This window comes from Macaca fascicularis, chromosome 5 (assembly GCF_037993035.2).
Source record: "Macaca fascicularis isolate 582-1 chromosome 5, T2T-MFA8v1.1".
Classification (NCBI taxonomy): Eukaryota; Metazoa; Chordata; class Mammalia; order Primates; family Cercopithecidae; genus Macaca; species Macaca fascicularis.
Genome location: NC_088379.1, coordinates 189,381,200 through 189,408,351, shown reverse-complemented (window position 1 = coordinate 189,408,351; position 27,152 = coordinate 189,381,200). Strand labels below are relative to the sequence as shown.

Here is a 27,152-nt window from a genome sequence, read left to right as displayed (position 1 = left end):
ATGGCCTTGTCACCAGATTCCCCTCTTGACTTCTGTACTAGGTACAACTTGAATGTAGTACTACATTTGAGAATTTTTTTCAGAAATATAGATAATAAAATCCTTCACAGTGCCAGAAAAGCTAATTAATATTTGGTGTATTGATATTTTTTTCTTGACAGTTCTTTTTAAAGCTTGCTTTTATTCATAACATGTAAGCAATGTTGTATTCTTCTTGTTTCACTTAAAGTAATAGCATTTTTCATATGGCTGCATAATTTTCATATCTGTTATCGTGATTATATAATACTGCATCCCCCAAAATACCATTCACTTAATTTCAAAAATTTACTGTATGAATGAACATTATGGCTGTTTCCCTTTTAAATTGATGCTGTGATAATTCTTTGAATTGGCATATTAATCATATTAGAGTTAATTTTTAATTAGAGAAGCTATAGTAGATCTAATGTGGGCCAGTACCTATCAGAGTGGTAGTGGAAAGGGAAGGAAGCCAGATCACACTGGGAAGATAGCAGGGTTTGTGTCAGATTAGTTATAAGGAGTGAGGAGAGAATAGTTGAAAATGGAGCTCTAAATGGCACCACTTTTATTGCTTTTGGCTATAAGTTGAGATGCCACCTTCGACCATTAACACAGCACCTTGTTTACTTTTGCTTTATGCATATTTGGAAATTTACTTCCAGATATTCTGCCTCACATTTCTAGTTTTAGGATACCTTCTTCCTATAGAATTTTGCACTGTTGGCTCTATTGTTTAAAAAACCAAAAACAAGTATATCATTCCACTACCACTAGCACCTCCCCCACATATTTAGACCAGCAGTCTGGGTTTTGCCCTCAGTGAGCTCCTTTCCTACTTTGCAATGTAAAAGTTGGGTTCTCATGAGATCTCTGGCAGGCTGGTGTTGGGCCAGCTGCCGTGGCTCACGCCTCTAATCCCTCTAATCCCAACACTTTGGGAGGCCAAGGCAGGAGGATCCTTGAGCACCAAAGTTCAAGATCAATCTGGCAACATAGGGAAATCCCATCTGTACAAAATAGAAAAAAAGGTAGCAGGATGTGGTGGTGTGCACCCATAGTCCCAGCCACTCAGGAGGCTGAGGTGGGAAGATAGCTTGAATCTGGGAGGTTGAGGCTGCAGTAAGCTGTGGTTGCTGTACTCTAGCCTGGGCCGCAGAGTGAGATCCTGTCTAAAAAATAAATAAAATAAAAAATAAAAAGGCAGCCAATACAGCACCAGAAGCCAGTGACCTTGTCACACAGCTGAGATAATCAACAACGTTTTGGAGATATGTGTAGACTTTTTGTATTTAGTCTTCATACCATCAAATTCACTCAATTCTGAGGGGTGTTTCCCACCGAGGTTTAGCATTTTGAAATCTGAGTGCATCATGCAGTCCATCTGTACATTAATGTAGAAGGTTCTGTAGTGGAGTGGTAGAAAGCCCAGGAGCCCTGGCTACAGGCCCAGCATAGCTTTGTCACTTTAGACTGGTTTGTTAACCCTAGTACATGTCCCACATCTGCACAAGTGAAGCTAGTAATAATACAACTCTCATGGTGATTGGAAGGATAGAGATTACCCGTAGCAGAATACCTGATGAACCGTAATAATGTCTGGGGCTTTTCCTTGAAGACACTATAAATGTTGTAATGCTATCTTAAAATTGTTGGGAAGTTAGAATCAGAGACATGCAGTTCCTCTGAGTATAACAGATGTGTGTGTGTATTATAGGATCATATTGTTTTCTAGTTTTATTTTTTTTAAATATGATGATTTTCCCATGGCAACATTTTATCTGTGAAAATGACAACATAGTATATCCCATTATATAAGTGAGTGTAACTTGTCTAACCAAGCCCCTAGTGTTAGACATTTGTTTCTGTTTTTCACCTGCCTAAACAGCTGTGAAAGATCATTTTGGCTATAACACTGATAAGCTTATATTATAAAATATAAGCTACAAAGTTGAAGAGATTTTGTGTCACCAAACTCAAAGTAGTTAGAGTTCTCTTACCATTTAAAAGGAAGAATTTATTGTGGACTTTTGAATTGCTAGGTAGTTAATTTCATTTCAAAGTAGTTATTCTTTGCTTTCAATACAATTAAAAGTAATTCTTTCTGTTCCAAGGAATGGCATCTCGGTCTGGTACAGATGTTGATGCAGCAAACCTCAGGGAAACATTCATAAACTTGAAATATGAAGTCAGGAATAAAAACGATCTTACACGTGAAGAAATTGTGGAATTGATGCGTAATGGTAAGAAGAAACAATTAGAAGAGTGAACTTCATTGTACAATTTTATATTATGGTCTAGCAATAATTACATGTATAATATGAGAATTGTGGAATTATACTGTACCTAACCCTAATCTTACATACTTTAGTAAGAAATTAAAAAAAAGTTATTTATGCCAACTTCCTAAAATAGTTTGAGATGTGTTGCTGTGCCCCAGGTTAGATTAAGATGATCTCTCAGTTTTATTCTCAGTTTCTTCATCATGTTCCCATACAGTATATCTGAAGTTGTTGAATAAAGTCATGGATTTTTTTCCTTTTATTTGCAAATGTCTTTCCAGTTTCTAAAGAAGATCACAGCAAAAGGAGCAGTTTTGTTTGTGTGCTTCTGAGCCATGGTGAAGAAGGAATAATTTTTGGAACAAATGGACCTCTTGACCTGAAAAAAATTACAAGCTTTTTCAGAGGGGATTGTTGTAGAAGTCTAACTGGAAAACCCAAACTTTTCATTATTCAGGTAATGTATAACTGAGTGATTTGGTTGTTGACGATTAAGCAGGGGTTACTTTTCTTAATTGGAAATTATCCAAAGGATTTGTAGTTTTTTTCCTGAAGTTAATGAACTATTGTTATTTTTCATTTATTTAAACTACCACTTAAAAGATACAGAGTAAATTTTAATTTTATACTTATATCAAAAAGGCTCAGCATAATTAACATCCATTTTTACATAACGTTTTTAGGAATAAGTTACATGTTCACACACAAATTTTTATAAATAAATATTTATTTTCTAACACCCAGGCCTGCCGTGGCACAGAACTGGACTGTGGCATTGAGACAGACAGTGGTGTTGAGGATGACATGGCGTGTCATAAAATCCCAGTGGAGGCCGACTTCTTGTATGCATACTCCACAGCACCTGGTGAGAAAGTTACACATAATGAATGTTACATGTGGATTTTAAATGAATTACACTGTGACTAATCAGAATTATACAATGAAGAGTGTGTTTCAGAGACTGTCAAGATTTTGATATCCCTAAAGATATCAAAACTTGTTTATATTTTAGAGAACCTTCATCAAAGAGAAGTCTCAAAAAGTTATCTTTAGCCAAAAGTTTGGCTAGAAAATATGCATACATAGCCAGGCACGGTGGCTCACGCCTGTAATCCTAGTGCTTTGGGAGGCCAAGGCAGGCAGATCACTTGAGGTCAGGAGTTCACAACCAGCCTGGCCAACATGGTGAAACCTCGTCGCTACTAAAAATACAAAAAAATTAGCTGGGTGTGGTGGCACATGCCTGTAATCTCAGCTACTTGGGAGGCTGAGGCAGAAGAATTGCTTGAACCTGGGAGGCAAAGGTTGCAGTGAGCCGAGATTGCACCACTGCACTCCAGCCTGGGCGACAGAGCGAGACTCCGTCTCAAAAAAAGAAAAAAAAAATGCATACATAGAGTAGACTAGCACGATGTCATTCATTGGACTTATGTGGCAACAGAGGCCAAGTCAGAGCTTCCGCTGCATCTTATAGAAGAAGAGAGGTATGTTTCTCAGGAATTATTTGAAAGGTAGTAAATAAAAAAGATAAACATGACTGGTATACAAGAGGATAGATGTGGAGTGGGAGAAAATAAAGAAGGTAAAAAATGATACATGAATATGCCGTTAACCTCCACTTTTTTACAGTTCCGCTGCACATCGTCTAAATAAATATTTGTTGATTATACCACCATTTACTTACACAACTAACTCAGGGTGTCAGAGTTTGGAAACTTAAAGTAAATGTATTCTTAAGCAGTGTGGCATTTTAAAATATGCTCAATATGGTTTATTTTATCCTCTAGGCATCTTTCCAAGCAAAGTACCTCTAAGTTAAAAGCAGTGGGTCTAACATTTAACCTAGAAAACAAAGTATGATAAATACACTATTTTCCCTTTTTAGAACTTTTGAATACTCGGTAGTGTGTTTATTATACTTTATTCAGATGCTCTGTAGACAAGCAGGACACTCAAAGCAATTTATTTCTAGACTAAGTCAGTATTAAAATAAGGTGAAATCTGATTGGAACACTGTGCTACTTAAAATGATCCTTTTTATACATCTTTACTTTTGCATCTTCTGTGTGTTTGCTGTTCTTGCCTATTGAAAGGGGAGTCCAAAAAGTAAAACTTTGAATAATTCAGTGTTCGTGAAGCTGGTCCCGGCCCCTGTCTTTGCTGAAAGCAGGGGCTGTACGCATAGCACACATTCTTCCTTCTTCAGCATCATTTCTTCTGAAACCAAAGGTGTCTTTTTTTTTTCTTTGACTAATAAGACTTGTGGGTTTATGCTTATTCTTGCCTTTATGACTACATAATAATTTATAGAATCAACTAAAATCAGCTATCCATGGTATTTTCGTTGTATTTTGCCTTTTAGGTTATTATTCTTGGCGAAATTCAAAGGATGGCTCCTGGTTCATCCAGTCGCTTTGTGCCATGCTGAAACAGTACGCCGACAAGCTTGAATTTATGCACATTCTTACCCGGGTTAACCGAAAGGTGGCAACAGAATTTGAGTCCTTTTCCCTTGATGCTACTTTTCATGCAAAGAAACAGATTCCATGTATTGTTTCCATGCTCACAAAAGAACTGTATTTTTATCACTAAAGAAATGGTTGGTTGGTGGTTTTTTTCAGTTTGTATGCCAAGTGAGAAGACGGTATATTTGGTACTTATTTCCCTCTCATTTTGACCTAGTCTCATACTGCAGAGGGTACTTTAAGTCATACTCCTTCCATCAGGTGGAACCACTGTGAAGCTACCTCAAACTTAGAGCCAGGTAGTTGCAATTGAATTAAATTAGGAATAAATAAAAATGGATACTGGTGCAGTCATTATGAGAGGCAGTGATTGTTAATTTACAGCTTTCATGATTAGCAAGTTGCAGTGATGCTGTGCTATGAATTTTCAAGTAATCGTGAAAAAGTTAAACATTGAAGTAATGAGTTTTTATGATATTCCCCCCACTTAAGACTGTGTATTCTAGTTTTGTCAAACTATAGAAATGATGATGTGGAAGAACTTAGGCGTCTATGGGCATGGTCAAAGGCTCAAACCTTTTGTTTAGTATTGATATACAAAGGTGACCTAACTGCATTTTTAGACCATTTATCTGGGATTATGGTTTTGCGATGTCTGTCCTGAACACTTTTGTTGTAAAAAAATAATAATAATAATAATGTTTAATATTAAGAAAGAAACTAAGTATTTTATGTGAGAGGAAGTGTGAACAAACTTGACTCTTTTAAGACTAAAACATAACACTCCTAGAGGATGGAGTTTTAACTGTAAGGTGCTACAGTGCAGCTGATCTACCAGCAAAAATACCTTCTGATTTGTCCCTATGCAGATCAGGTGAGCTTCACATACCAGCAGTCTATCTGAAGAGCTGTGATATAAAAAGCCCAAACTGTTGATTATTAGCCAGGTAATGTGAGTAAATTATATAGGGACATATGAAAATACAACTTAAATAATAAAAAATGGAATATAAGGAAAGCAATAAATGGATGGGCTGAGCTGCCTCTAACTTGCGAGCAGATGGTTTGATCTTGAGCAGAGACAGGACTCGGCCTGTTCCGTGAAGGCAGAGCCATGGAGCATGGTTTCAGGAAGGGCCTGCAGCCCGCTTCTCCATACACACTGGTGTGTGTGGACAATGCCGTCAGGGCACCATTGCCAAGTAAGAAAGTGAAGCAAATCAGAAACTTGTGAAGTGGAAATGTTCTAAATGTGGTGAGTTACAATAAAAAATCATAGTACTCTTTGTAGCACAATTCTTAAGCATGTTATTTTCTGTTGAAGTTTACAATCAAAGGAAAATAGTATATTTTATACTGTTTACTGAAAGAAAAAGACCACATAGGACTCTAGATGGTATCCAGCCGCAGGCCAGAGCTGAGCACCCAGCCTGGGAGGCAAGCTCCAGGCCTCACATGTGCTGAGCCGTCACTCACCAAGTCTCACTGGCTTCCAGTCTGACATTTCACGGGAGATTTCTTGTTGCTCAAAAAATGAACTCGCATTTGTCAATGACTGTTTTTCTTACTAGATCTGTAACTTTTCTAAATACACGTAGCATGTAATGGTATCTCATTAAAGTGTGTTCCTGTGTGACAATTTTGTACAAATTTGCTATTTTCCATTTTTATTTCAAAATACACATTCAAACTTAAAATTACCAATGTGTTTGAGTTTTTTGTTGCTGTTGTTTTTGATGTTGTGCTACTAATTGGAAGTTAACATGTTTTTAATCAGAAGCATGATTTGGAAGAGTCAAAGAGGAAGCACCAGAACTCTAGCCTAGTTTTTGAGGTGGTGGCAGTTACTAAACAGGGCCGACAGATCACTTACGCTTCCCAAGTCCTCGCAGAAGGTCCTGACCCTGAAATGACCACAATGCCAGGAAGATACTTTGTTTGCATAGATCTCAGGCCTTACATGTGACCGTATTTGTGAATTTGAAACTTTTTCCACAAGATAAATTTTAAATGTGTCTAATGGGAAGAACAACCTAAGAGGTTGTACAACAAGCCGCTGATGTTTACTGATGGCCTCCTCTGGGTGCTGGGATTTTGGCAGAGGAATTTGCTGTCAATTCCTCTTTAAACCCAGCTTTAAAATTTCTCTCTTTTGTATTCTTTCCCTTTATTTCTCAGACCGGCTGACACTTAGGGAAATAGAAAAGAACCTACATGAAATATCAGGGGCTGGTTTGCCCGGATAATGAAGGAGACAGGTTAGATACACTGGAGCTTCCACACAGGAGAAAGGGAAGGAGCTGGAGGAGAAGGTAAGTTGAAAGACTTGGGGGTTTTGTTTTAAGTGAGAGATTTGAATAGGTTTAATGCAGATGGTGGGGATCCAGTTAGGAGATTAAGACTGAAAATACTAGAGGGAAAGGTAACTGACAGTACAGGGTTCCTAAGAACCCCAAGCAGTAAATTCTAGCATAGCTGGGGGTGGGGTGTGAAGAGGCAAAGAACCTTTTTTTTTTTTAATGGGCTGGTGTGAAGTTAAATTTGTAGTTTTGTGGCAGGAAGTTCCCTTAGTGTAACTTATGTATTTTCTGTGAAGCAGAAGACAGAACTCTGTTCAAAGTTAGGGAGATGATAGATCGAGGGCTAGAAAAGTAAGGCAGGCTTGAAACAATCATTGTCACGAATGGGAGTTGACCAGAGATTAGTAAGGTCGCTGGGCCATGTGTAGGGGCCCGGTTGAAACCAACGGTTACAAATGTGCAGTGGTTCCAGGCTGTGCGGCTGTGTGAATCTACCCGGTGACACTCGGCTGTTTGGGTGCTGCCATGGATATCGCATGTGTTGGCTTTGTCCAACTTTGGGCTTTTGCCCACACTGATTTTAAAAAGACAGAGGAGCCACAGATTTTGGAGTACTGCAAAATGATTTTCTGAATTGATGAACCATGGACTCTAAGCTGGATAGACAGAGAAATGAAAAGAAGGGACTAATAGGGAATAAGACATGTGATCCATGATCCGATAGCGCTGATGGACGTGAAGATCCACTGTTGTGGGAGGAGTGGAACACTAACACTAAATGATGGGGGCTGTGGTCAGAAACAGGTTGTCTGAATTGGAGGGGCACACATTTGGTCATGAAAATGGTGGGACTAAGAAGAATGAAGGGGTATCAAGAGACCATTATAGAAATGATGTGAACTAAGGGTGACGATGTTGGGTGTGTGCTCTTCTGTATGGACATTGATTTTATGCTAAAATGAGATTCAGTATGTGGGAACATAGTAATAAAATGATGTTGCCAGGGGCGGTGGCTCATGCCTATAATCCCAACACTTTGGAAGACTGAGGCGGGTGGATAGCAAGGGCGGATAGCAAGGTCAGGAGTTTGAGACAGCCTGGCCAACATGGTGAAACCCTGTCTCTACTAAAAATACAAAAATTAGCTGGGCGTGGTGGTGGGCATGTGTAATCCCAGCTACTCAAGAGCCTGAGGCAGGAGAATCGCTTGAACCCGGGAGGCAGAGGTTGCAGTGAGCCGAGATCACACCACTGCACTCTAGCCTGGGCAACAAAGTGAGACTCCATCTCAAAAAAAAAAGATAATGTGATATAACTTAGTTGTGTTTACAAACTTTTGATTTTATGGATTTGAAAAAAATCCATTGTTCATTTTTGCCAGATAACATTTTTTAAAGCAGTCAACCATTATTCATAACAAGAAAGACATTTTAACTCCCACCTCCTCATTTTCCTCTCAACCCCCAAATAAGTAGAGACATAATCCCAGATTAAAGGATAATACGCTGGGCGCGGTGGCTCATGCCTGTAATCCCAGCACTTTGGGAGGCTGAGGTGGGCGGATCACGAGGTCAGGAGATTGAGACCAATCTGGCTAACATGGTGAAACCCCGTCTCTACTAAAAATACAAAAATTTAGCCAGGCGTAGTGGTGGGCGCCTGTAGTCCCAGCTACACGAGAGGCTGAGGCAGGAGAATGGTGTGAACCTGGGAGGTGGAGCTTGCAGTGAGCTGACATCGCACAACTGCACTCCAGCCTGGGTGACAGACGGAGCGAGACTCCATCTCAAAAAGAAAAAAAAAAAGGATAATACTTCCAAGGAAAGGCTTATCACACATGCACACACCCACACATTCCTCAGGATCTAACCTTTTGCAGGTTGAAACCGCATTTGGGAAGCAATACTCTAATCCACCAAAATAAAATTTCACTTACCACTTGAAATAAACTTGAACTCAAGAAATTTCCCTCCTTGGTGAGACTCAGGCAGTGAGAAGCAGCCATGACTAGAAATGGCACTGAACTGTCCCTTAGAAACCCTTTTACAAAACATGTTCATTGTGCCGATTATTGTGTCATCATTATCAGTGAGATGTCAGAACTTTCCATAGATAAAATAAACACTCCAAGTTAATTCATTTCTTTTCAGATTTGTGTGAATTTCAGTTGATCCAGAGCAAGAAAAAATGAATGTTCACGTGTGAAAGTCTGTGGGTCCATTGCATAGACGATTAAGAAATAATGGATAACAGATTCAAGTCAAATGCAGTACGCATGTGGGTGTGTGGCCTAGGATATTTGGATTCTAGCCTGTTAGGCCACTGATCAAGTGATCTTGGCCAAATTACAACTTCTGTTGTCCACATTTGAAGACTCAGGCCCTTTCAGCTCTAATATTGTATATAAAAGTAAAAGGCAGCTGGGCACACTGGCTCACGCCCGTAATCCCAGCACTTTGGGAGGCCGAGGCAGGAGGATCATGAGGTCAGGAGTTCGAGACCAGCCTGGCCAACATGGTGAAACCCCACCTCTTCTAAAATACAAAAATTAGCCGGGCATGGTGGCAGGTGCCTGTAGTCCCAGCTACTCAGGAGGCTGAAGCAGGAGAATCACTTGAACCCGGAGGCAGAGGTTGCAGTGAGCCAACATTGTGCCATTGCATTCTAGCCTGGGCAATAGAGTGAGACTCCATCTCAAAAAAAAAAAAGTAAAAGGCACTTTGAGTGTGTAGAGACTGTTCACAACTGTACTTTTTTTTTGAGACAGAGTCTTGCTGTTGCCCAGGCTAGAATGCAGGAGCGCAATCACAGATGACTGTAGCCTCAACCTCCCAAACTCAACTTATCCTCCCACCTTAGTCTCCCAAGTAGCTGGCACCACAAGTGTGTGCTACCACACCCTGCCAGTTCTGTAAAATTTTTTGTAGAGACAGGATCTTGCTATGTTGGTCCAAGCTAGTTTCAAACTCCTAGTTCACGATATCCTCCTGCCTCCCAAAGTGCTGGGATTACAGGTGTGGGCCACCACACGTGGCCGCAACTCTTCATTTTGACAGGCCATAGTTTTCAAACTTTAACATACATCATTGTCATCATGTTAAAAATGACAATGCCAGGTCTTCATACTCTGGGATTCTGGTTCTTCATGTTGTTAAAGAGATGCAGAGATTCAGGAATCTTCATGTTGTTAAAGAAAAAAAGGGTACATGGCACTTGATAAAGAAGGATAAGGCAGACATTGTTCAGGGGGAGGATTGCGATAGCTGTAGAGAATGCCACGATGGGGTTTTGCAGTCATTTGGGGCAAGAAATTAGGCTCTACTCCAAATACAGCAAGGAAGAGTGGGAATTTATAGCTGAGGAGTTGGTGGGGGTGGCGGGAGGATCAGAGGAGACATCAGGGATACAGGGGGATTCCAGCTAAATCGACTCTTAACAGGCTTCTTGCTGAAGGCAGGCCAGAGTGATCAGACATCACCTGGGGGTTGGTGGAGGACGAGGAACCCAATCGAATGTCAAGGTTGGGTTCTGGCTAAACTGACTTAGCAGGCTTCTGGCTATAATTGGACAGTGCAAAGGTGAACAAAGAAGTCCAGAAGTCAGAACCTCGTGGAGAAGAGAGTTCAGAGGTGCCTGCTTAGAGATCGGCGAGGGAGAGAATCTTCCTCAGGGTCTAACAAGCACTTCAGGCGATCCCCATGCCATTGTTCCTAGGATCACACCTGAAGAAACGCTGCTGATGTCTATGTCACAGTCCTTTCTGTCTTACCCATGAACCAAGTGAGAAGACTGCATTGGCCAGCAGTTTTTATTATTTCTCTTTAACTCAGGTCTGGACTTTAAACTTCCATCTGCCTCTCTCCTACTTTCATGGTGTCTGGAATGTTTTCTCAATGCCAACAATCAATTCTCTGATTCTCCAGACACCAGCTGGATATCCTACATTCAATTCTCATACTGTCTACCTGGAGTTAGCACAGACCCCACAGGTTAAGGGCTCGTTCCCACAAGACCCCCACAACTTCAGATGCTCGTTGCAAGGCCTGGCCGCCTGCACCTCTGACCCACTGGCTATAATTCAGGGGTTCCTGCTGAAACTGTAATAGGTCCATCACCCAACGCAGGCATCAAGGCAGCACACCAGACCCCCAGCTGCGTAGAGAAAGAGGTATTATTGTGGGGCCACCAAACAAGAAGACAGGAGGAAACCTTCAAATCCATCTCCCCAAGGAGTTTGGGGCGTGGGCTTTTTTTTCTTTTTTTTTTTTTTTTTCAGACGGAGTCTCACTCTGTCCCCAGGCTGGAGTACAGTGGTGTGATCTCAGCTCACTGCAATCTCTGCCTCCCAGGTTCAAGTGATTCTCCTGCCTCAGCCTCCCGATTAGCTGGGATTACAGGCGCCTGCTACCATGCCCAGCGAATTTTTGTATTTTCAGTAGAGACAGGGTTTCACCATGTTGGCCAGGATGGTCTCGATCTCCTGACCTTGTAATCCACCTGCCTGCCTCAGCCTCCCAAAGTGCTGGGATTACTGGCCTGCGTCACCACGCCCTGCCTGGGTTTGGCTTTTAAGGGTTTTGGAGTGGGCAGAAGTGTGTAGATGGTGGATTGGCTGAGTAGTGCGGTGTGAAGTCATGGGACAGGAAGATGAAGAAGCTGTATTCTCACACTGATTTGGTTCCTCTGTGGGGGTCTTCACAGTGGTTGGTTTCAGCTGCTTCGCTGAAATTCAGGGTCTGAGAAAAACATCTTAAGCAATCCTCAAACAAAAGTCTTATGATTCTAATGTCAGAGATCCTATCTATAGGAATAATGGGAATGCAAATGATCAGTGGCAGGTGCTACGAGACTTTAAGCAATGAGGAAGGGGCCAGAGCGCAGCCTGATAGATGCTGAAATATAACCGTGTTTCATTCTTGTTAATGCTGTGGGGATGGCTTCATCACAACTTCCTCCTCAGGTTTCAAAACATGTTAGAATGAGTCACAGAACTCAGGAACACACTTTACTTACATTTACCAACTTAAGATAAACAATACAACTAAGGAACAGCCAAATGGAAGAGAGGCATAGGACCAGGTGTAGGGGAGGGGCATGGAGCAGCCCTGCCACCTCTCAGGCACCAGCCTTCCAAAACCGATGTATTCACCAGCCTGGAGTTTCTATACAGCTCAATCTCCAGCTTCCCCTTTCCCTTGCATAAGGCAAAGGTCAGGGGCAGAGTGAAAATTCCAACCTTTTAAACATTTAGTCTTTCTGATGACCAGCCGCATCCTGAGTACCTAGGGGCCACACTCTAGACCACCTAATTAGCATAAATGCAGATGTGATCAAAAGGAATTCATTATGAATAACAAAAGACTCCCATCAGTCCTGGCATGGTGGCTCACACCTGTAATTCCAGCACTTTGGCGGGCTGAGGCGGGCGGATCACTTGAGGCCAGACCACCCTGGCCAACACAGTGAAACTTCATCTCTACTAAAAATACGAAAATAAATTAGCCAGGCGTTGTGGCAGGCATCTGTAATCCCAGCTACTCGGGAGGCTGAGGCAGGAGAATTGCTTGAACCCGGGAGGCAGAGGTTGCAGTGAGCCGAGATCACACCTCTGCACTCCAGCCTGGGTGACAGAGCAAGACTGTCTCAAAAAAAAGAAAAAAGAAAAAAAGACTCCCATCACTTAGGCAATTCCAAGGATTTAGGAAACTCTGTGCCAGGAACTCTGTGCCAGGAACAGGGACAAAAACCAGATACATATATATGCTTTTTAAAAATATAATTTCAACTTTTATTTTAGATTTGGGGGCACATGTGCAGGTTTGCCACATGGGTATATATGGCATGATGCTGAGGTTTGCAGTGTGACTGATCCTGTCATCCGAAGAGTGAGCATAGTTCCCAACAGTTAGTTTTTCCACCCCTGCCCCCTCCCTCTCTCCTCCCTCTAGGAGTCCCCAGTGTCGCTGTTGCCATCTTTATGTCTATGAGTACCCAGTGTTTAGCTCGCACTTATCAGTGAGAACATGCCATCTTTGATTTTCTCTTCCTGCATTAATTTGCTTAAGATAATGACTATATATAAAAATATATATATATAAAAATATATATATCCTGTAGCTAAGGACTCGTCTTTCTACTTGTAGGCAGTATTTACAATGCATGCATCAAATCAGCACACCAAGACGACCGCAGAGAAAGAGGTTTAATCGTAGGGCCACCAAACAAGAAGACAGGAGGAAACCTCAAGTTCATGTCTCCAGAAAGTTTGGGATTAGGGATTTTGTTCAGTAGCTGAATGTAACTGGCCAGTGCAGAAGAGCCTAGTGAAGGTGGAGAATGGGGGAAGGAGGACCCCATGCTGGAGAAGTGATGGAGATTTGAAGTCTTGGAAGGTGGTAGCAAGGGACATGCCAGAGACGAGACAAAATCTAATACTCTGTTAAACATCTGTAATCTAACAGTCTTCTATGGGAGTTTATTATATTTCCATATCCTATGTTCACTTATAGTGAGAAATAAAAATAAAATCTTAAGCCCCCCACAACTGATTAAATGGATCCCATTGTGAAGGGAAAATACCTTGAGCCTCCAAAATCACTAAGGAAAATTCAAGCTGGAAACTGCTTAGGGCAAACCTGCCTCCCATTTTCTTCAGAGTTATCCCTCTGCTCACGGAGATAGAGGCCTATCTGATTGCCGCCTTTGGAAAGGCTCATCAGAAACTCAAAATCATGCTACAGTTTGTATCTACCTACGTGTGACCTGGAAGCTCCCTCCCTCCCCGCCTGAGTCTTCCTGCTTTTGTTTCAAACCGTCCCGCCTTTCCAGACCACACCAATGTACTTCTTACCAACACTGATTGAGGTCTCATGTCTTCCTAAATCGTATAAAACCAAGCTGTGCCCCAGCCACCTCAGGCATGTGTCGTCAGGATTTCATGAAGCTGTGTCATGGGCGCATTCCCCAACCTTGAAAAAATAAACTTTCTAAATTAACTGAGACCTGTCTCAGATTTTCTGGGTTCACATTATTTTGGTCAAGGGGACTCCCCATGTAACTTTGAAAACTAATTTCTAGGCTGTGAGGGGATGGGAGGTCAGAGGTCAGATGTAACTTGCTGCACACCCCCACCTTGCTAACCCCATTAGGCTTTCTTCCCTAGGGGATAAACAGAAACCAGCTCTTTCCTTATATTTTTTTCTTATCCTTTTTTTTTTTTTTTTTTTGGAGAGGAGTCTTGCTCTATCGCCCAGGTTGGAGTGCAGTGGTTCAATTTTGGCTCACTGCAACCACCACCTCCCAGGTTCAAGCAATTCTCCTGCCTCAACTTCCTGAGTAGCTGCGACTACAAGCACGTGCCACCATGCCCGGCTAATTTCTTTTGTATTTTTAGTAGAGATGGATTTTCACCATGTTGCCTAGGCTGGGCTTGAACTCCTGAGCTCAGGCAATCCGCCCGCCTCCGCCTCCCAAAGTGCTAGGATTACAGGCATGAACCACCGCACCCAGCCAAAACCGGCTCCTTCAAAAGACTCCAGTGCTGATATCAACAACTACCTGAGGCTTCCCCACCCTTTCGCAGTGTCCACATAACAATTAACCAGCTTCCCTCCTGATAAGAGACCCCCAACCCAGCGTGGTTCCGGACAGTCTTCAGAGGCTGCACACACAGAGCCTGTGTGTCCCTGCTTTATCTTGTGATGTATAAGGCCTAATTGTAATGCATTTAAATGTTAAGTCTCCACCCCAAAGTGAACATGGGACACGTGTTGCATGCATGTTAGCCTACTACACATGCAGGGGCCTCCTCTTCCTGAATATTCATAGCTCCTCCTGTAATCAGTTGAATATGTATACTTAAACCTGCTCAGCATAAATTCCTGTTCCCTTTACCCCGCTTTTGAAGTGTGTGTTTCCAGCTTCTGGCCCAAGGCTACGCTTTCCAGCCTGTCAGAATGGCTGCCTGCAGGCAGCAACCCTCTAGGAGAAAGCAAGCTCCCCTCTCCCAATTTATAAATGTCATCACACTTCAGTTTACAATAGTACTTAATTTTTTGACCTTTAAGTTCTCCAAGGTCCTTCCCCATTTTTAAGGCTTTCAAAATTAACTGATGATTCTACTAAAAAGCTAAAAATATGGTTTTTGTTTCAGAACATAATATAGTCGAAAGCACCATATAGAAATAGTTCCCTGTTTCCAGCCAATACAGCTGTGTCTCTGTTTTGAACATTTGCCTCCAGAGTGTTGCTGATGCAGTTCAAACAGAAAGGACTGAGAAATAAAATTTGCAAGTGGTTTCTGTTGAGAGTTTCTATTGTTTATAAGTCTGTGAGAATTAGTTACATTACAGCAGGGGGTGAGAGAGAGAAGCAGCGGGTACCAAAACCTCGCTGAGCTCCTACCTGCCCTCCCCATTTCTTGCCCGCCCCCCATGGCTACCTGCCCCCTGCGATGAACTCAAGACCCTGGAATGAGACAGTTCAGATTTGTCTGGCGTGTGCATGTCACCTGTGGTCTAACTCATCACCCTGAAAGAAACCAAAATATTTCACCCCAAAATACCTTTCTTTGACATATTTTGAGATGGCTGTTCAGAGGGCCTGCGAGCATGGGCAGCCCTGCAAAGGTCTCTGGTGGGGGAGATTTGCATCTGCCGGGAAAATCAGCAGTGGTACAGTCAGGCTTTGAGTTCCTCCCTTGTCTGGATCTAGAAAAGATTAACTGAGAGTGACACCTCTAAACAGCTGAAAGAAACATTCCCATCTATTCTCTCTGAGGGTTGCCACCTGCCAGCTTTCATCTACATAACAAGACCACCTTTGCAGACCAGGCCTCCTCTTCTCTCCCTCCTGTAACCTGTCTTGCCATTAGAAACTGATTTACCACCATAACCTGTTTTTAGCCATGCTCTGAGGCCCCATTCTTTCCCTAACCTCGAGACGGTATAGAAAGGTCAACCATCTGGCCATTTCTTTGAGTTCTTCTATTTTGTAGGACTCCCATACATATTAATACATTCAGATGCCCTTTCGCCTATTAATCTGCCTTTTGTCAGCTGATTTTTCAGTGAACCTTCCGTGGGTGAAGAAGTTTTCCCTTGGCCTCTACAATCCCTTTACCCTAAACCTGGCTGATACAAAAATTAAATGATGTAAATATTTTAAAATCTGCTTTTGCTGGGCACAGTGGCTCACACCTGTAATCCCAGCACTTTGGGAGGCCAGGGCAGGAGGACTGCTTGAGCCCAGGAGTTTGAGACCAGCCTGGCCAACATAGCAAGACCCTATCTCTACAAAAAAAATTTAAAAATCAGCCAGGTGCTGCCTGCAGTCCCATCTACTTGGGAGGCTGAGGTGGGAGGATCCCTTGAGCCCAGTAATCAAAGGCTGCAGTGAGCTACGATTGCATGACCGACTGCACTCCAGCCTGAGCTTAGAGCAAGACTCTGTCTCAAATAAAAAAGTAAGTAAATAAATAAATAAAAAGTATCTGCTTTTAATGGACAGATTTGTTCTTTCTAATTTACTTTCTGTCACTTTATTAATCAACTTTGTAGTCTGAAAAAATTTTTTTAAATCTTGTCTTTATAAATGAGGAAAGAAAATAGCTTTTATTCAAGGAAGGTGAGTCCTTTAAAATTATCAGGCCCAGAGAGACATTTTTTTTTTTTTTTAAGATAATCTTGCTCTGTCACCCAGGCTGGAGTGCAGTGGCGCGATCTTGGCTCACTGCAACCTCTGCCTCCTGGATTCAAGCCATTCTCCTGTCTCAGCCTCCCGAGTAGCTGGGATTACAGGCGTGCCACCACACCTGGATAATTTTTGTATTTTTAGTAGAGATGGGGTTTCGCCATGTTGGACAGGCCGGTCTCAAACTCCTGACCTCAGGTGATCTGCCCACCTCAGCCCCCCAAAGTGCTGGGATTATAGACCTGAGGCACTGCGTGAGGCCCAGAGAGACATTAAGATGAGCCAGCAATCACGTTGTACTTCCCCTTTGAGTGATATATTCATCTTCTGAAACTTCTTGCTGTTGCCATAATAGCTACAAATTAACCTAATAATAATGTACTTGACGCTATAACCCACACACTATAGCTTAACAATGTATAGCCAATCATTAATATTATTTTTGTAAACCAATGAGACTTCCTGTCATACAACTTGTATCAGCCCACAACTTGACCCCTTTGCCTTTCAAATATCTGCTTGTAGCTTTCAGCACCTGAAGATCCCGGGAGCTCCCAGCCAAGGACGTCAGATGTCATCGTCCTTGCTGCTTTGCCACCCCATTCCCCTCAATAAAGTGGTTTGACCCCCACAAAAAACAAAACAAACAACAATGAAAAATCTGCTTGTAACAAAGGCTGAACGAAGCACTCTCCAGGGCAAATGGGAAGTGTGTCTTGTGCAGATGTCGTCCACCCTGGACCAAATAAACTCTATATTAATGCTACTTCTGTTTTTTTTTTTTTCTTTAGATTGACATTATGAACTGTCAAGGCATATCTCTCTGATATTCACTCCATTTAAATATCCTTTATATTTTATTTGAATGTCTAGTATTAGTACAAAAATCATACAAAATTGGAACTTGATTTATCCCTCTTCTCTCCCTATCCCAGTCCAGCCCCTCACACATCCTCAAATATACAGCAGAATTGAAACATTGAAATAGTTGAACCAAACAGTGTTTTTGTCAGAGGCGTTTGAACCAGAGCAACTCCACCTTGGATAGAGGCTGGGTAAAATGAGGCTGAGACCTACTGGGCTGCATTCCCAGGAGGTGAGGCATTCTAAGTCACAGGATGAGACAGGAGGTTGGCACAAGATACAGATCATAAAGACCTTGATGATAAAACAGATTGCGGTAAAGAAGCCAGCTAAACCCACCAAAACCAAGACGGAGACGAGAGTGACCTCTTGCTATCCTCATTGCTCATTAGGTACTAGTTATAATACATTAGCATGCTAAAAGACACTGCCACCAGCACCACGACAGTTTACAAATGCCATGGCAATGTCAGAAAGTTACCCTACATGGTCTAAAAGGGGAGGAACCCTCAGTTCCCCCCACTTCCTGGAAAATTCATGAATAAGCCACCTCTTGTTTAGCATATAATCAAGATGTAACAATAAGTATCCTTAGTCAAGCAGTTCAAGCGGCTGCTCTGCCTGTGGAGTAGGCATTCTCTATTCCTTTACTTTCTTTTTTTTTTTTTTTTTTTGAGATGGAGTCTTACTCTGTCACCGAGGCTGGAGTGCAGTGGCGCGATCACGGCTCACTGCAAGCTCCACCTCCTGAGTTCGCACCATTCTCCTGCCTCAGCCTCCTGAGTAACTGGGACTATAGGCACCCACCACCATACCTGGCTAATTTTTTTGTATTTTTAGTAGAGACGGGGTTTCACCGTGTTAGCCAGGATGGTCTTGATCTCATGACCTTGTGATTCGCCCTCCTCGGCCTCCCAAAGTGCTGGGATTATAGGTGTGAGCCACCGTGCCTGGCCCCTTTACTTTCTTAATAAACTTGTTTTGACTTTACTTGATAGACTCACCTTGATTTCTTTCTTGCACGAGATCCAAGAACCCGCTCTTGGGGGTCTGGATTGGGACCCCTTTCTGGTAACATTTTGGTTCATTCAACGAACTCATGAAAAAGAAAGATGGGCTAGACTCACGGCCACTGTAATACATTTGTGTCCCTAACGTTATCCTACTAAAATATTAACATGATTTATATGGATTCTTGCCAAGTCCAACCCACAGACGCTGGCTGAATGACGGATGAAAGAATACACTCAAGACACCAGTATCCAGTGAAAGAGCGGGCTAGGGGACTAGGCCGTGCACAGACCCTGAAGAGGGTGCTGTAAGGAGTCAGCAGCCCTGGCCCTGGCAAGTTGGTGCTGCAGGCATTTATTTAGTACAGATCTAATGACAAAGGCTTTGGGTCAACACACTTGTGGGTAATTAACATGGTCACCCTTCCCAGAGAGAGTAGTCCCACGCGGATGATTAAAGGCCAGGTTCTGAGGCCTAAGTAAACTAACTTATCTAGATCAGTTTCTTTACATCCCCTTGTTACCTAACCTAAGCTCTTCAGCGAATTCAGCTGCCTTCAGCCAGACTCTCTTCTGAAGCTATGCAAACTCCCAGCCTTCTGAGAAGGTTTGCATCCTTTTCCTATAATTTTTCCTACCACCCTGACTGCTCTCTTAAAATTCTCTTCATAAATTTCTCCTAAATTCCCACCACTGCCGACCAAGTCACTGATGGAAGCTTGTGAACATTTATCTGTGAGCCATAGGCCCATCTACTTTATGTTCAAGCCCTGATGTAAATGTCCCTCATGTCACTGCACTGATACCAACTATGAAACCTCCATGGAGAGGGGCATAATTGAAAATTGTGTCAAGTAAATTCCAGAAAATTCCAAGTTGACATCTGCACTTTCTTTGGAGTTTGTTGGGCACCTCGTTTTTCAGCATGTGAAACTCACAGGCAAACTATGACTAAGAAATATTTTTCACAGGCTGGGCGTGGTGGCTCACACCTGTAATCCCAGAATTTTGGGAGGCCAAGGCAGGTGGATCACCTGAGGTCAGGAGTTCGAGACCAGTCTGGCCAACATGGTGAAACCCCATCTCTACAAAAAAAAAAATATATATATATATATATATATATATATATATATGTGTGTGTGTGTGCGTGTGTGTGTGTATATATATATATATATACACACACACAAAAATTAGCTGGGCATGGTGGCAGGTACCTGTAATCCCAGCTACTTTGGAGGCTGAGACAGGAGAATCCCTGAACCCAGGAGGCAGAGGCTGCAGTAAGCAGAGATCACGGAGATCACGCCCGTGCACTCCAGCGTGGGTGACAAGAGTGAAACTCCATCTCGAAAAGGAAAAAAAAGAAAAAATGTTTTTCACAAACTGCAATCACAGTTCATTTCAACTCAGAATCCTCCCCTCCCTGCCCCAGCTCCCATCTCCACCTTTTCTCGACTGGGTTTTGTGTAGTTTGGCTAATAACGGCTCTGGGATCCTTTAGGTGGCTGCCACACCCAATCTGAACTCCAGTTTCTGCTTCCCTAAAATAGAAACACTAATATTGTCAAAAGACAAAATTACAACAAATTTAGCATAAAGATCTAATTCGATTAATTAGCAATTCATGAATTAGACAGCATCTCTGTAAAAGTAGACAGGTGCTCTGATGGGCTGAGCAACCAAAAATAAAATTCTGAGCCTCCCACTATCCGAACAGGCCCCTCCTCTTGGCAAGGGCATTACAAAGTTACCCTGAAAAACTAATTCAGGCCATGATGGGAAGAGGGAAACAGATATTCTTCATTATACCTTCCTCCCTTTTGGAATTACGGATAGAACAGACTCTTTAAGTCTGATAAGAAACATTTATAATCTATTCTCTCTGAAGCATGTCCTCTGGAGGCTTCATCTGTATGATAAAACCTTGGTCTCCACAACCCCTTATTGTAACCCAGACATCCTTCCTATTTAATAACTCTTTCAACCAATCCCCAATCAGAAAATCTTTAAATCTACCTGTGACCAGAAAACCCCCACTTTGAGTTGTCCCAGCTTTCCAGACCAAACCAACATACATCTTACACGTATCGACTGATGTCTCACGTCTCTGCAAAGTATAAAACCAAGCTGTGCCCCACACACCAAATTAGCACATGTTGTCAGGACCTCCTGAGGTTGTGCCACAGTCACATCCTAAACCTTGGCAAAATAAACTTTCTAAATTGATTGGGACCTGCCTCAGTTGCCTTTCATTTACAGCTTTAAAGGCAAAAAGGGGCTGAAACAGGGAACAAACAGTGGATTGGTCATTTCAAAGTTACTTTCCTTATAGAGTGAAAACAGAGGGAACTTGTTGCCATGCTGGCTCAGGGAAACTAGGCCCCTTCTGATTGGTTCCTGTGAATCTCCTGTGTTTTTTGAAAACTGGCCCATTCAAAGTTCAGTTTGATTATGCGGCACCTAGCACGAGGAACTCCATTCTGGTTTGGTTTGGTTTGGTCTGGTCTGGTGGGCCTGATGCAGGAGCTCAGTCCAAGGCAGTGAGCGCCCATAACTCATTTAATAATCTTCCTTCGAAGTAGAAGAGATATGAGAATTTTTAAAGAGATAACAGCAGGAAAGATGTCTAAGAAGTTAAAGTACTATAGAACCATGTAAATTATTCTAAATATCCCCCACAGTTTGACACCATTAAAGATGTCAGTAAGGCTAAGAAAACTGTTCTATGTACTTATCAACACTTGATATAGCTCTCAGCTTTGTGCCAGCCTCTATGCTGAGTGGTTTCTAAACATTAACTCATGTAATCCTCTTATCAACCTTAGGAGATATCCTTAATTCACTGAGGGAAAACTGAAGTAACCTGACCAGGGTCACAGTGTATTATGAAATGGCAGGGTCAGGATTTGAACTCAAGAGTCTTACTGTAGACTCTGTGCTCTGAGCCACCACGCTAAGCCATCTACAGAGAGAGATCCTGTGTTACTGTGGCAGCCGTGTTAGCAGGTTTAGCCCTAAACGTACAGACAATCCGTGAGGTATCTAAAGTTTCCATTCAACATTTATAGAGTGCTTACAATTTGTTTACCAGGCATTGTGCTAGGTGCTGGGACTATAGAGTGGAGAGACTCATCTCAGGCTCTCGAGGAACCTGTCAGATGGTTGGTGAGACAAACAAGGAACACCTACATGATCCTGTAAAATATATATTTGGTCTTCCATGGCCTCTTGGCATACAGCTAAAACCCTTAGAACCTCCAAAGTGCTGTCTTTGTGTACGCTAATGAGTTGACTGAAGGCTGGCAGCACCCAGGTAGCTTCAGTATAGGGGCTGGTCACAAGAAAGACCAAGGCAGGATTAGAGAGTTGGGACCTCCAGCCCCACCGCCAACCTCCTGGGAAGAGAGAGAGGCTGAGATTAAGTTGATCACCAATGGCTAACAATGAATTAATTGTATCTATGTAACAAAGCTTCCATAAAAACCCAAAAGGACAGGGTTTGAGGAACTTCTGGAGAGCTGAACACATGGAGGTTCCTGTAGGGTGGTGCCCAGGGAGGGCGTGGAAGCTGCCCTCCAATTTCCTCATACCTCACCCTATGCATATCTTCACCTGTATCCTCTGTAATATTCCTTATAATGAATCTGTTAATGTAGGTGCTTCCCTGTGTCCTGTGAGCCACTCTAGCAAATTAATTGAGCCCAGCAAGGGGGTGTGCAAACCCCAGTTGGTAGCAGGTCAGTCAGAAGCACGGACGAAACAAACTGCGGCTTCCGATTATCGTCAGAAGTGGGGCGGGGAGGACAGTCGTGGGGACTGAGTCCTTGACCTGTGGGATCTGATCCCACAACATCCATCTGCTGTTTCCAGGAGGATGGCGTCAGAATTGAATTAGCGGACACTCAGCTGCTATTGGCTGCTGTAGAATTGCTTGGTGCGAGGGGAAACCTCACACATCTGGGCACAGAAATATTCTGTGTTGCGGGAAAGCTGAGGAAAAATATTTTTGAGTTTTTCCATACTCAACCTGGTAAGATGCTTTCTCTTCATTCCAGGTCAAGAGGAGTAAACTGAGTCCAAGAAAATTCCAGAGAATGAGAAGTCTAAACTCTACCTTATCCTAGATAATGAATTGGCCAGCCTCCTAAACTCTACCTACTTATCTGTCAAAAAGGAAAGCAAAAGAGAACTAGGTGACTCACTGGGAGCTGTGGCTCACGCCTGTAATCCCAGCACTTTGGGAGACCCAGGAGGGCAGATCACGAGGTCAGGAGTTCAAGACCAACCTGGCCAACATGGTGAAACCCCATCTCTACCATAAATACAAAAATTAGCTGGGCGTGGTGGCATACGCCTGTAATCCCAGCTACTCTGGAAGCCGAGGCAGGAGAATCGCTTGAACCGGGGAGGCAGAGGCTGCAGTGAGCTGAGATCATGCCACTGCCCTCCAGCGTGGGCAACAGAGCGAGACTTTGACTCAAAAAAAAAAAAAAAAAAGGAAAAGGAAAAATAGATAAATCTTGGTGACTCAAGAGCTTAAAAAATTATACATGATTCTGTTCAATCCCAAGGCAGGTCAGTGTAAGGGCTACGTTCAACTCAATTTAATTGGACCCAAGCACCCTGGGGAATGGAGGTCTTAAGGAGATGGCACATTCTGCTTCGCCCAGACTACACAGGGACCAGGCCAAGCTAAGCCAGCATAGCTCAGCTTTTTAGGGACTGATCTTAACACCCATGTGGGATCCTGGATTAGACCTTGCTCTGGGAAGGAACACTGATTTCCCCGCTGGGTATTTACAAAGCAGTAGGGTGTGGAGAGGAAGAACTATCACAATGGTGGAGTAAGTGGTAGAAAGAAACAGATCTGGGGTGAAAGGTTTATGCTTGGAATTCATTCCTTAGTGTTAATGGAGTTTATTCTGAGCCATTATGAGTGACCATGACCCAGGAAGCTCTCATTAGGACCTAGGAAAGTATGCCTGAGGTGGTCAGGTTACAGTTTGGTTTTATACATTTTAGGGAGACAGGAGTTACAGGCAAATATGTAAATCAATACATATAAACATCAGTTTTGAGACAGGCAGACAGGTTGGTTTCCTACTTTAAGATGGTCTGGAGGAAAAGCATAAGGAGGCCCCCACTCAAGCTCTAGCTTATCTAACTCTCAGCCAGTCAGCCACAAAAGACCCAAGGAGCGATTAACTGTAAGCTCTTATTTCAGGGGAGCTGGGGACTTCCACAGAGCCCTACATGGAAAGTTAAACTCCAACATACAATTACTCCTTCCTCATTTTAAGACTAAAATTCATACTCAGGGGTGGAGATTTAAAACACGAAGGCTACATACGACGTATGAAGAAGCATGTTGAACTACATACGACATATGAAGAAGCATGTTGAACCACGGTGCAAGCACGAGAAAAGCCCCTCCTATATGTGCCCTGAAGTAACCCTTTCCTTTACAAAGACCCCAAAACTAACCCACACGCTGATCTCGGGGAGCGGCCCATTCTTCGCAGTTTCTCAATGCTGGCTCCCTTGAGCACAAGCTCAGGTAAACTTTCTCTTTGCTGCTATGTCTGGTGATCTGTCTTGATTTCTAACATGGGACATTACAGGAACCCAGGGCATTGGTAACAGTTTGACCTGGAAAGGCAGGAAGGACATCTGGAAGCATGGGCCTACAGGTTATAGGTGAATTCAAAGACTTTTTTTTTTTTTTTTTTTTTGGTGAGACGGAGTCTCACTCTGTTGCCCAGCTGGAGTGCGGTGGCATGATCTCGGCTCACTGCAACCTCTGCCTCCCAGATTCAAGCAATCCTCCTGCCTCAGCTTCCCAAGTAGCTGGGATTACAGGCCTGTGCCACCACACCTGGCTAAATTTTTTGTATTTTTAGTAGAGGTGGGGTTTCACCATATTGGCCAGGCTGGTCTCGAACTCCTGACCTTGTGATCCATCTGCCTTGGCCTCCCAAAGTGCTGGGATTACAGGCATGAGCCACCGTGCCCATCCTGTATTTTACTTTTTTTCTTTATTCTGGGGTACATGTGCAGAAAGTGCAGGTTTGTTGCATAGGTATACACGTGCCATGGTGGTTTGCTGCACCCATTAACCCGTCATCTACATTAGGTATTTCTCGTAATGCTGTCCCTCCCCTAGCCCCCCACTAACTAACAGGCCCCGGTGTGTGATATTCCCCCCCGTGTCCATGTGTTCTCATTGTTCAACTCCCACTTATGAGTGAGAACATGCGGTGTTTGGTTTTCTGTTCTTGTGTTAGTTTGCTGAGAATGATGGTTTCCAGCTTCATCCATGTCCCTGCAAAGGACATGAACTCATCCTTTTTTATGGCTGCATAGTATTCCATGTTATGTATGTGCCACATCTTCTTTATCCAGTCTATCACTGATGGGCATTTGGGTTGGTTCCAAGTCTTTGCTATTGTGAACAGTGTTGCAATAAACATATGTGTGCATGTGTCTTTAAAGTAGAATGATTTATAATCCTTTGGGTATATACCCAGTAACAGGATGGCTGGGTCAAATGTTATTTCTGGTTCTAGATCCTTGAGGAATTGCCACACTGTCTTCCACAATGGTTGAACTAATTTACACTACCACCAACAGTGTACAAGCGCTCCTATTTCTCTACATCCTCTCTAGCATCTGTTGTTTCCTGACTTTTTAATGATTGCCATTCTAACTGGTGTGAGATGGTATCTCATTGTGGTTTTGATTTGCATTTCTCTAATGACCAGTGATGATGAGCTTTTTTTCATATGTTTGTTGGCTGCATACATGTCTTCTTTTGAGAAGTGTCTGTTCATATCCTTCAACCACTTTTTGATGAGGTTGTTTTTTTCTTGTAAATTTGTTGAAGTTCTTTGTAGATTCTGGATATTAGCCCCAGATGGATAGATTGCAAAAATTTTCTCCCATTCTGTAGGTTGCCTGTTCACTCTGATGTTAGTTTCTTTTACTGTGCAGAAGCTCTTTAGTTTAATTAGATCCCATTTGTCAATTTTGGCTTTTGTTGCCATTCCTTTTGGTGTTTTAGTCATGAAGTCTTTGTCTATGCCTATATCCTGAATGGTATTGCCTAGGTTTTCTTCTAGGGTTTTTATGGTTTTAGGTCTTACGTTTAAGTCTTTATCCATCTTGAGTTAATTTTTGTATAAGGTGCAAGGAAGGAGTCCAGTTTCAGTTTTCTGCATATGGCTATCCAGTTTTCCCAACACCATTTAGTAAATAGGGAATCCTTTCCCTATTGCTTGTTTTTGTCAGATTTGTCAAAGATCAGATGGCTTTAGATGTGTGGCGTTATTTCCGAGACCTCTGTTCTGTTCCATTGGTCTGTATATCTGTTTTAATACCAGTACCATGCTGTTTTGGTTACTGTAGCCTTGTAGTATAGTTTGAAGTCAGGTAGCATGATGCCTCCAGCTTTGTTCTTTTTGCTTAGGATTGTCTTGGCTATGTGGGCTCTTTTTTGATTCCATATGAAATTTAAAGTAGTTTTTTCCAATTCTGTGAAGAAAGTCAATGGTAGCCTAATGGGGACAGCATTGAATCTATAAATTACCTTGGGCAGTATGGCCATTTTCACGATATTGATTTTTCCTATCCATGAGCATGGAATGTTTTTTCAATTGTTTGTGTCCTCTCCTATTTCCTTGAGCAGTGGTTTGTAGTTCTCCTTGAAGAGGTCCTTCACATCCCTTGTAAGTTGTATTCTTAGATACTGTATTCTCTTTGTAGTAATTGTGAATGAGAGTTCATTCATTATTTGGCTCTGCTTGTCTATTATTGATGTAGAGGAATGCTTCTGATTTTTGCACATTGATTTTTGTATCCTGAGACTTTGCTGAAGCTGCTTATCAGCTTAAGGAGATTTTGGGCTGAGACCAAGGGGTTTTCTAAATATACAATCATGTCATCTGCAAACAGAGACAATTTGACTTCCTTTTTTCCTATTTGAATACCCTTTATTTCTTTCTCTTGCCTGATTATCCTGGCCAGAACTTCTAATACTATGTTGAATAGGAGTTGTGAGAGAGGGCATCCTTGTATTGTGCCAGTTTTCAAATGGAATACTTCTAGTTTTTGCCCATTCAGTATGATATTGGCTGTGGGTTTATCATAAATGGCTCTCATAATTTGAGATACGTTCCATCAATACCTAGTTTATTGAGAGTTTTTAGCATGAAGGGTGTTGAATTTTGTCAAAGGCCTTTTCTGCATCTATTGAGATAGTCATGTGGTTTTTGTCATTGGTTCTGTTTATGGGATGGATTACATCTATTGATTTGCATATGTTGAACCAGCATTGCATCCCAAGGATGAAGCTGACTTGATCATGGTGGATAAGCTTTTTGATGTGCTGCTGGATTCAGTTTGCCAGTATTTTATTGAGGATTTTTGCATCAATATTCATCAGGGATATTGGCCTGAAATGTTCTTTTTTTTTGTTGTGTCTCTGCCAGGTTTTGGTATCAGGATGATGCTGGCCTCATAAAA

At 42.4% G+C, this 27,152-nt stretch overlaps 1 protein-coding gene across 8 annotated transcripts in view; it reads left to right on the top strand.

Annotated features, from left to right (window-relative positions):
- CASP3 (caspase 3) overlaps positions 1-17,387 on the top strand; it is a 32,279-nt gene extending 14,892 nt beyond the window's left edge. For 3 of the 8 annotated variants that reach the window (XM_045393105.3, XM_045393106.3, XM_065545743.2), the window contains 4 exons: positions 2,136-2,264; positions 2,585-2,760; positions 3,048-3,168; positions 4,666-6,465. In XM_045393105.3, coding sequence (XP_045249040.1) covers positions 2,136-2,264; positions 2,585-2,760; positions 3,048-3,168; positions 4,666-4,895 — 656 coding nt within the window. In that variant the 3' untranslated portion in view covers positions 4,896-6,465. Of the gene's footprint in view, positions 1-2,135; positions 2,265-2,584; positions 2,761-3,047; positions 3,169-4,665; positions 6,466-6,946; positions 8,075-10,782; positions 11,379-13,211; positions 14,066-17,283 lie in introns of those variants that run through there. The other 5 variants (XM_045393107.3, XM_074040860.1, XR_006698405.3 and 2 more) reach the window with 4 other exon arrangements.
- The last annotated feature ends 9,765 nt before the right edge of the window (positions 17,388-27,152 follow it).